The following is a 10,903-nucleotide window of genomic DNA, read 5'->3' as shown; positions in this document are numbered from 1 at the left end:
TTTCAATTATATTAAAATTCATCAGAAAAAACATAAAGCACTTCTTGAATTATTATCAAAATGACAATAACAGAGACTGACTCTCGGATATGAGACTCAAATAAGAGATTATAGCCCTTTCGTCCAGACCTTGGGACACTATCTTTGGAACTAGAGGAGCCAGACTTGCGGAGCTTTTTGCCTAAATCCTGCTTACTTTCAGCCGGCCTAGATATGCCTCAAAAGGATTTGTGAGTAAAATTCCTTTTTACTTGTATATGTATACAAATTGAAGAGTGCTTGCTTGTGGGATAGGGTGTGCCCATAATGAAAATAGATTATGGAGTATAGAAAGTACATTAAAATTTGCTTTCTTCTGACAGCCCTTCAAAAGAGTTTTGTTCATCAGACTATTTTGCCACATTATGTTCATATATATACAATAAAAAAAATGTTTCATTATAAAATATGTAAATATATTTTTTTTACATTCAAATAATTTCTATAAACAAGCTTTCATTTAGTGACTTGCATCATCTAATGCAGCAAGAAATTTGGTAATACTATTTATAGTCACTATTATCGTTATTACTGCAATAATATTCCTATAATCATTCTCAGTATCTATGCACATATTTTACTTCTCAAATCACAATTCCCAACACAATTTTTTGTATTTGTATTTGTCTACCTCAAAAAAAGAAAGAGAGAGAGAAAGAGAGAGAGAGTGAAAAAAAAAAAAAAAAAAAAAAATCCACTTTTGTGAGCTGTATGAGGCTGTACTTGCACAAGGGTTTGATCTGTAGGTGCAGAACTCTCTGCCACAAGTCTAAACATACTTATATTTTACTCTCCTCATATCACAATACACAGCACAATTTATTTTGTATAACAAAATCCCCCCCTACCCCCAAAAAAGAAACCAGATTTACTCACTGGAGCTGTATGAGGTTGTACTTGCACATGGATCTGATTTGCAAGCGCAGAATTCTCTGCTTCAAAACCAGTGTGATCTGTGGCTGACGGGGGAAGGCCACCCTGGGGTGCTTGCAAGGCCCGAAGATTTCCATTTTTTCCTAAGTAAGAAGTGTTATTTGTTTTTAATATGAAAAAAGTTAATATGCTTACTATTCCTTGAAGAATGTATAAAATATTTAGTATTTTTGGTTTTATTATTAACATAATTTGCCTTAATTTGCTCACTATTCTAAACCTAGAGCGGAAAAAAAACATTATTTATTTTCACAGATAAAGCCACACTAATTTTATTTTATTATTTGTTGCTACTCAGCTTTTCTCAGAAAAAAATTGAAGCAATAGGACTTAAAAAAAAAAAAAAAAAAGTCTGGGGCAAATATATAGGGCTTACAGAACATAAAGTATAATAGGATTATTCACATTTTCAGCTTAACATAGCACGTTTTATGTAATAAGTCCTTTTCTTTGATCTATTACTACAATGTTGAATATAGAACAATGTTTTTGACTGAACTTACGTATGTTGCATTTACTACTATTATTGTAATTCTTGTTTTGTATGATGTCAATCCAAAGTTTAATAAGCCAGTAACACTAACAAAGCAAACAACCTGTACCCAAAAACCAAAGTACCTGTACAACAACAACTGGCATTTTGTTGTCTTCTTTGGTACGCAAAACTTTCAGCACTACAACAAAAACATTGATTTGCTCTAGTGTCTACATGCTCTTTAAATTACTCTACAACTAAACTCTAAACGAAACTAAACTTAGAGTTTAAAACTAGCATGTGACTATAAAGAAGCTCTCTGATTGTTTTCCGGTAGCATGTGCCTCTGATAGTAGCAATATTTACAGGCTTGCAAAAGTAAAATCTGTAGTGGTTTCTGGCCCAGCCTACAGTTTTTTTTTTTTTTCAAAATGCAAAAAATTGAAGCAGTAAATCTGAGAAACAACAAATTCAATTGGTGTGGCTGAAAACGTTACTCAATTTTCTTTTTACTTTACCTGAGCACTGATCACGTTTGTGGAGCACAAACAACTCCAGCGATGAAAACTGTTTTTTGCATCTCCCACACTGAAATACATCATCTTCGTCTAAAGGAACTCCTTCACCTGAAAAAGAATGAATAATTAATAAATACTTTTGCTGTAATAATTTAGAATAGCAATGCATCAAGTGATTCATAGTCTAGTCTTCATTATTCATGCTATGGGAAAAGTCCAGAAATGTTCAATAACTGAATTTTGCCATGATGGAGTTTAAAACGGTTCTTTATCTCATAATATATATCATTAAAAAAATGTATAGGCTCCATCTTGCCTATGTTGATCAACAGATCTTTATAGAAGATTATGGGCATCCTTTATTTTACCATTTTGTAAAAAAAAATTATATTCACTACTGTTTCAATATATAAACATAAATGAATTTTTATAAACACAGATAATTTACTCTGAAAATTATGTGTCAGAGTACACTATTCATAATAATTAATGATCTGCACAATATAAAAGTATGGCAACATCCACTTATCAAAAGCTGTGAATCCTTGCTCATACAGGTAAGTTCAGCAATGGTGTGGAAATCATGTTCTGGCTAAAGCTTAAAAAGCAGAACTGCTGACCTTGACAATCAAATGTAAAATATGGAACTATGAACTCTCTCTTGCAGGATATATATGGAGTAGTTTTGTTGGCCTTTGCCACAGTGCAAACCCCAAAGGCTATAGCACTGGTTTCTATATTCCTATTCTGAACAATTACCAATCACAAAAGAAAGTAAATTAGTAGCTATAGGTAAGTTGCTGGATTGGAAACACTTATTATCATCCATTGCAACATGATTGAAAAAGTCCAAAAGAAAACAGAAAAATTAGCGAGGAATACGTAAAAAATAAAAGAAGGATATATAGCAAAAAAGTTAACGAGTAGAAAATGAAGAATTAGAATAGAAACAAATAAAGAATGGGAAAAAAATCTAGCTTCCTTAATAAATGAAAAATACAACAATATTGACACTGTGTTTTGGCAAAGGCCAACTTACCATTACATATATACAAGAAAAAATTGTTATACAACAGTAAATTGCCAGACAGGTGAAAAGACTTTATCTTGCAAGAATATACAAGGTTTTATGAATGGCTGAAGTAAACCTGCCAAAAACAAGTTTTGAGATAAATGGGTTTATAGTTTTAGTTTCTGACCATGAGTTTTACACCATATCATTAACTTTAATTCTCAGCTCCTGAATTGCACATCAACCATGCCATTTCTTGCCATAAGATATAGCAGATTTCACTGAAAATGGGTGCAAAAATAACGTTTTTGTTTAGGTGGCATATTCAACTCTCCTATTCTCAATGCCTCATATATGTTGCAGCTTTTGCCTATGCAGTTGGGTCGAGAGGCACAGAAGCCACTCTGTTTCCATGCAATGCATTCTAAATATTGAAAAAAACAAAACAAAGAAAAGCAAAACAACACTAGAATAAATGATATAAAAAAAGGGAAAAAAACACACCCCATTTACTTATACTCGTATTTGTGATGGAGGGAGAGAGCTGTGTTCCTTGGTGGCTTGTCGAGGTTACGGTGGGAGGTCCCCCAGATATTGTGACAGTGCTCTGGATCAAACCTGGGGTCTCAAGAAGTTGTTGGACTGTCAATCCTCCCGAGCCCTCGAGAGTTACTCCTGTGATGAAGTAATGGTCGAATCTTTTAAATCTTTAAATTCAATCTTAACATCACCACATTGCATGCTAAATTTGATATGAGATGTCAGGTATATTTTCCGACAAATACATATATATATATATAATTTTTAAAAATATATATAGCATTACCAAAAATTAATATTACTTAAGATATTTAAGTTTAGAAAGTAATACATGATTGCTAGAACTCTAAAATTTTCAGTTAGTACACTGTAAGTATATAAACTGAAAATAGAAAATATGATTAAAAACAAAGCATAGAAAAAAAATAGTAATTCTAAAGCAGATACAGTTTCATCTTAAAACTAAAAAATAAATAAACAAATAATTCTACAGTTGCAAAAATTGAGTGAAGACAATAAGAGGGTTTTAGGAAAGTTATTTAGAGGCAGACACACACAAAAAAAACACATGACATGACATTATAAGACCCTTTTCTAAAATCTAACAGTAATTTTCCCTATCAAAATCAAAAATCTAAAAATAGGCAAGTTTTCATATCAATAAAAATAAAGAATAAGATTTACTTTTACTCATGAATTTAAGAATATATAACATATAATTAATCCTAAATGGACAAATACACTTAAAACACAAACATGTTTTTCCCAAATATTTAAAAATAAAGTTTCATGAACTTTTTCTTGAACAAAACAACTTATTTTAGAATAACTTCTCACCTCAAAACATGTCATTTCTAAATTGTTTGTGTTCAAATAGATCCATAATCAAGAAGTGACTCTGCCTATCAATAATCAAGCAAACAAACAAAATACCTCATTTGCCTAACCCAATCTAAATCCCCTAGTGACTTTTATAATTCCAAATTACAAAAGATAATACATTTACAACATTTATCCAGTTTGCAACAAGTAACACAGGTATTATGCCAGCCATCATGTATTACTTAAAGAAAAGCCCAACAGCCCTGCCTTATATAACGGCATAACATTAAGACAAACCTAAAACTTGATAATAATATTGAGAGAGTTCTGAAAACCAAGAGCAACACCGAAAATCAAACTAATTTCTCGGCCCCCGGAAAGAAATCCGGCACCAGCGCCCTATCTCCTGCACCAAAACGGGGAGGTTTTGGCTTTTCCCGTCGCTGGCTTCACCCCTTATTTATTCCCTCAGGTCAAGCGAGGTCGCCCAAAACCCACTCCTTGGAAGGACCACAAGGCGTGCGTGTCACGACAGGAGCTCGCACCCCCCGGAAGGTCACGGAAATGGGAAGAAAAGGAAGATATTGCAGTTGTCTTGGCGCTATTGCGAAGGGAATGGAGAGGGGAGAGAGGGAGATGAGGTTATTTATCGGTCATTTCTTCTCTCTCAGGCACCATAGCGAGCCTTGCCACTTGTTGTCACTCTAAGTGTCGTGTGGCCTGGCCCTTGTCACGCCAGGAGGCCATAAATCATGCAAAAAAATCTAAATACCTGTGAGGGCGTCGAAGATGGAGTGGGACATGATGGCGGATGAGGTTGTGACGTCACGGAGATACGCGCTGTTTCTATATGACGTCACTGATGGCCAAGTAAATGGTGAACTTCCATTTTCCTTGAATCATTAGACGAAAGATATGGGCATTGCGTATTAATTATAGCAGTTTAATTGATGTTACCTAATGAAGGACCTCCGACAAGCTTAGATATTTCCCTATATAGAATAATAATCTGACCAATGATTGCAAAGCCCGTGACGTCATTGTTCATGGGGAGGAGCCAAGCTAGTGACGACATGCAAAAGGAGGCGGGGCTTATCCGTGACATCACAATGGGCGGGGATTTGAAACTTTCCCAAACTTGTCTTCAGATGTGTGTTGGCAGTTTTAGGGTGCGGATGTGTCATGTGTTGGTGGGGCCTTTTGTAACTTGTGCAATGTCGCGGAGGAAACAAAGTAATCCTAAGCCGCTGAAAAGTAAGTGTTGGGTGTCCATGTCTTGCTTATTCGTGTCTGTTGTTCGTTAATAAATGATTATTTTCTATCCGCGGGAGGGAGGAGCCCTTCTAGAACCTAAATAAAAACACCATCACAATGTGGAGTTTACATGTGCGTCTTTTGTTCAATGCAGATATGTCTCTTTTGATTAGAAATATTTGCCTTTGTACTTTTGATTTGTTTTTTAAAGGAGTAAATTAGAAAGTAGCTTCTGTTGTGCTCAGTCACATGTCCACCTCATTACACCTGTTTCGGGAAACCATAAATAGTCACATTATTAGGCAAAGATTTTATCATTTATTGTTGAATGGCTTTTTATTGATTATTTCGTGCTTTGTCATGTCATTACGTTCGTTTTGTTTGCGTTCGTACTTTTATGAAAGGAGGGAAAACAACCGCAAGGTTAAATATTGCACGCTTGTTATTTGTTACCCACCACACAATGTCAGGCGGTGTAAATAAAGTTCCAGTCACTTCCAATCCTTCATTGACAACATTTATGAATGGGAGAGAGAGAGAGAGAGAGAGAGAGAGAGAGAGAGAGAGAGAGAGAGAGAGAGAGAGAGAGAGAGAGAGAGAGAGAGAGAGAGAGAGAGAAAGAGAGAGAGAGAGAGAGAGAGAGAGAGAGAGAGAGAAGGGGGGGGGAGGGGGGTAAGAGAAAAGTCGAAAACGATTCGTAGAAGTCGGGAGTCAAAGGCAAGAAAAGAAACGAAACAAAAGATGCATGTCAAAGAGGGAGAAAATTAAAAGACAATCGGACAGACAGACGCAAAGACACCCAGCACACACACAAAGGTATAAGAAGCAGAAAACCTCCAGACAGACAGGTTGACATAGAGAGAGAGAGAGAGAGAGAGAGAGAGAGAGAGAGAGAGAGAGAGAGAGAGAGAGAGAGAGAGAGAGAGAGAGAGAGAGAGAGAGAGAGAGAGAGAGAGAGAGAGAGAGAGAAAGAAAGAGAGAGAGAGAGATGAAGAGGGACGACTGTGTATCACGACCCGCTCTCCCCTACTGCCCACGAGGCCGCCCTTCCTTCCCTTATCAGCCCGTCCATCCGCCCCTTAGATCCTTATCTCAGGCAAGGGAAAGGGGCTGCCGATCGCTATCTGGCCGGGGGCTCGCTGGATAAGGTTGGCGTAGGCGACGCTGGTTGTGTAATGAGGGTGTGTTGTTGTTGTTGTTGTTTGTTTTATTATTTTGTTGGTTTGGGCAATGGATGAAGTTTTGTTTTTCTCGTTCGTGTTGCTTCTTGTTGCTGATGGTAGCTGTCTCGATTTCTCAGAATTCATATTTCATTCTTCCTTTATAATTTTCTCCATCATGGTCATTATCGTTTACGTTACGAATATAATCATCCCAATTTTTAATAACAATATCATCGTAATCATTACAGTTGCTACAGTTATATCACCGGTAGCCTGTATATCATTTTGTTCAAGTGTCATAATAAATTAGTTATTGATATTGCCATGGGCACCACTCTCATTACCACGAATAATAATGGTAGTGGTATTATTATCATCACCATAATCATTATTACTATTATCATTAATAGTATTCTTATCATCAGCATAATCATTGTTACTATTATTATCATTATCATGTCATTAATACTATTATCATCATCTTCCACATTGCTATTATCAATACTGTTGCTGTTGAAAAACTATAATTATTTACATATCATGAATATCAGTACTCCTACTACTGCTACTTTCAGTAATGGTATTGATAAGAATAATGATAATGATAATACCAGTGGTGATAATAATGAGATGATAATGATGATGATGAAATAATCATCATCATTATTATTATTTATATTATTATTAATATTGATATTATCATTATCATTACCATTGTCATTTAAGTCATCATCATAAGTATTATTATTGTTGTAATAATTATTATAATGATGATAATGATAGTAATTATTATAATGATAATAATAATTATTATTATGATTGATGGTTTCATCACCACTATCAGCATCATTATCATTAATAATATTACCATTACTATTACTATTATAAGTATAACAATAATAAAAATGAAAGCAAAGATGATAACAGTAAGAACAACAACAAGGATGATTATCTTTGTTGAAGTTCTTGTTATTATTAACCTAATTTTTTGTATTATTGATTTTTAATTATGAGCATCATCTTCATCACCAACTTTACTGATATTAATTATGTTGTTACTATATCATTGATAGTAATAATGATAATTATAATAACATTAGTGATAATACTGGACATAGGAGTTGTAATTATACCATTAAAAATACATATACATATGATAATGATAGTGATAATGGTAATAAAGGTAGCAATAATACTATTAATATTGATAATAATATTAATAACAATGATATGAATAATTATACTATTTATGATTATGATAAAGAAAATGACGATGATGGTATAGATAATGATAATAAGGATAATAATAACAGTATAATGATGGTAGCAATAGTATCATTATATTTGTCAATATTATCATCATGATCCCTTTTTATCATCACCTTCATCATTTTCTCTTGATGTGATGCTTAATCTTGTTCCTGGTTTATTAATATAAGCTTCACTCTTTTTGTCATCATTAATTTGATATAGTTTAGTATTTAACCTCATTGTTTGTGAGATCTTAGCTTTGAATTAATATTTTCGTTTTATCTTGATTATTGTCATTATTAGCATGTTATTTTGTTCATTATTATTATTGTTGTTGTTGTTTTTCTTCATATCTTTATTATTAGCATTTTTATTTTTTATTGTTATTGTCATTATCATCATCATTGATATTGTTATTATTATTATTATTATTATTATTATTATTATTATTATTATCATTATTATTATTGTTATTGTTATTGTCATTGTTGCTGTTATTATCATTTTTTATTTTTATCATTATTATTAATATTATCATTAGTATTATTGATTTTATTGTTATTATTATTATTATTATTATTATTATTATTATTATTATTATTATTATCATTATTATTATTATTATTATTATTATTATTATTATTATTATTATTATTATTATTACTATTACTATTATCATTATTTTTATAATCACCGCCATTCTTGGTCATAGTTTATTTATTATTGTTAAATTAGTATTGTTTCAGTAATTAGTGTCCTATTATTATTATCATTACCACAATTTTCCTGTTGTTAGTCCTACAGCTCATGTAATTTCCATTTTGTGATTATTTTATTGTTATTTTTATTGCTGTTACTATTATCCTTACCTTTATGATTATCATTATAATTATAGTTTGTAGTTGTATCATTTGTTATTATTGTTAATATTGCTATTATTAATGTTGTTTCTGCTATTATTTTCTATTATTTTATTGTTATTGCTATTATTTATGTTATAATTATCCTTATTAATATTGTGATTATTATCATTTGCACCATCATAACATAATTTTCATCATTATAATTTTTAATATTTATTTAATGTGATTATTGTTATTATCATTACTTTCAATTATTATTGTTGGTATTATTATCATCATTTACAGTGTTGTCATTATTGTTATTGTTTGTGTTTATCATCATCATCACCATCACTATCTTCATTGTCATTAATTTTTCTACGACAGATCTTGCTATTAGTAGAATCTTCGTGGTTTTAGTCGGCATCATCAGTTGCAATAGTTGTAATAGCAATGCAATACAATAGTTGTAGCAGTATTATAAAATTAATTGTACGGCGTTCGGTACCGTTGCAACAACATAACTCAAATCACAATATCCACAGTCAAAACAACTGGTCTGACATTTTCCATTATATTGTTATTGCTTTTGTTCTCATTATTACATCCATCCCTCGTTCTCATTATTACACCCATCCCTCGTTTCTCAAATTATCAGTTTTTAACTTATAACGTCGATTATTTATTACGTGTTTATTTGGCGGACATAATGTCAAGGTGTATTAAGCTACACTTAATCATCACTTATGGCGGCAACAAATTTGTTTTTATATCAACATGTTTAGTTATTTGCATATAAATAGCATTATTCACTATCGCTATCTTGTGTGATTAGATGCTAGAATTAATTATTGCAGAGGAAATTACATTCTGGCGGGTCTTTTTTTAGCCTGTTATGTTGGTGTATTTTGCCGCGGAATTCTCATTAGTGTATTTATATATCATGGATATCATGTCCAGCTTTAATTAGTTAGAATGAACAACAACGATAGTATTTCCAGCGAAGGGTTAGTTTCCCCGTGTGAATGTTTTTGAATTCCTTGTGTTTTGTCACTTGCGATTGTCTATACTCCCAAGAATGTTTTTTTGAGGCTGTCTCGCTTTTCAATCTGGCCTCATATATGTAAAGGGGATTTAAATATACTTCTATACTTCACAACAGGGCCCCTTATTTCCCCCAAAGCTATAACTTTCGCCTAATCAATGTCACCTTTAATGATAATCTGTTTCAAAAGCGAAATGCAGTAAATTCCCTATCTCCGAAAAAGTTTATGACCCAGCTGCCTCTATCCCTCGAAATAGAATTATACCGTTTCGTAATACTTTTTTTTTCCTTTTTTTTTACATTTTCTGAGTGGATGTTGATATTTTTATGATAATGCCCAAGGGGGATTTATTGATTTGTTTACTAGTGTTAATGTTTATTTGAAAGTAGGAAAAAAATAAGTAATGAACGGTAAGTTTTCGGAAAGGAGAAATTTTGTTTTCTTTATGCGGATGCAAGTGTTTTATCAGTTTTCATAAGCAAAAACATGCTATAGATGTTTTTGACGTGATTTCTATTGTGTAGTGTTTAGTGTTATTTTTGTAGTGAGGTATAAGTATGATTGTAAAAACAGCTACATTAATTTGTCTATATATTTCTATTTATGTGATATATATATATATATATGCACACAAATTGCATTATGTATGCGTTATAGTATATAAATTGAATATCATACCATTTTAGATTGCAGTATCATATATAGACTACGTGTCGGTCAGTGTTTACCCAGACAATCCGAGAACGCGCGGTCCGCTGCAGCTTCCCGCTCGTGTGACGGAAGTTGACCCCCCCCCTCCCGTCTGCTCCTCCCCTGACCCCCAATCCCGTCTCCTCCTCCCCGAAAGGCCAGGAGCTGGAATAGACGGTGGTGAAGTAAATGAACGTCTGGGACGGCGCCCGACCCTCGACGACAGAGGCGAGCGGCAGCGGCGAGGCGCGAGGTGGAGTCGGGTTGCGTAGCGTGGCTTCGAGCGCTGGCGAGGTCGTCGTGCAGTTGCTTCTTTTT

At 33.2% G+C, this 10,903-nt stretch overlaps 2 protein-coding genes across 3 annotated transcripts in view; one reads left to right on the top strand and one right to left on the bottom strand.

Annotated features, from left to right (window-relative positions):
• Positions 1-915: 915 nt before the first annotated feature.
• LOC113824116 (zinc finger protein 341) lies at positions 916-5,252 on the bottom strand (the record flags this gene model as incomplete). Its single annotated transcript, XM_027376861.2, is given in 4 exon segments — positions 916-1,055; positions 1,966-2,073; positions 3,491-3,652; positions 5,112-5,252. Coding segments are annotated over 4 exon segments (441 nt in total), but the record flags the coding sequence as incomplete, so codon positions are not given.
• Positions 5,253-5,484: 232 nt separating this feature from the next.
• Positions 5,485-10,903, top strand: part of ush (Zinc finger protein ush) — a 556,711-nt gene continuing 551,292 nt past the window's right edge. The window contains exon 1 of one of the 2 annotated variants that reach the window (XM_070132213.1): positions 5,485-5,593. In XM_070132213.1, coding sequence (XP_069988314.1) covers positions 5,488-5,593 — 106 coding nt within the window. In that variant the 5' untranslated portion in view covers positions 5,485-5,487. The remainder of the gene's footprint in view (positions 5,594-10,903) is intronic. The other variant, XM_070132212.1, reaches the window with a different exon arrangement.

This window comes from Penaeus vannamei, chromosome 17 (genome assembly GCF_042767895.1).
Source record: "Penaeus vannamei isolate JL-2024 chromosome 17, ASM4276789v1, whole genome shotgun sequence".
Classification (NCBI taxonomy): domain Eukaryota; kingdom Metazoa; phylum Arthropoda; class Malacostraca; order Decapoda; family Penaeidae; genus Penaeus; species Penaeus vannamei.
Note: the sequence above shows the minus strand (reverse complement) of the source record. Positions and strands in the feature narration are given on the sequence as shown.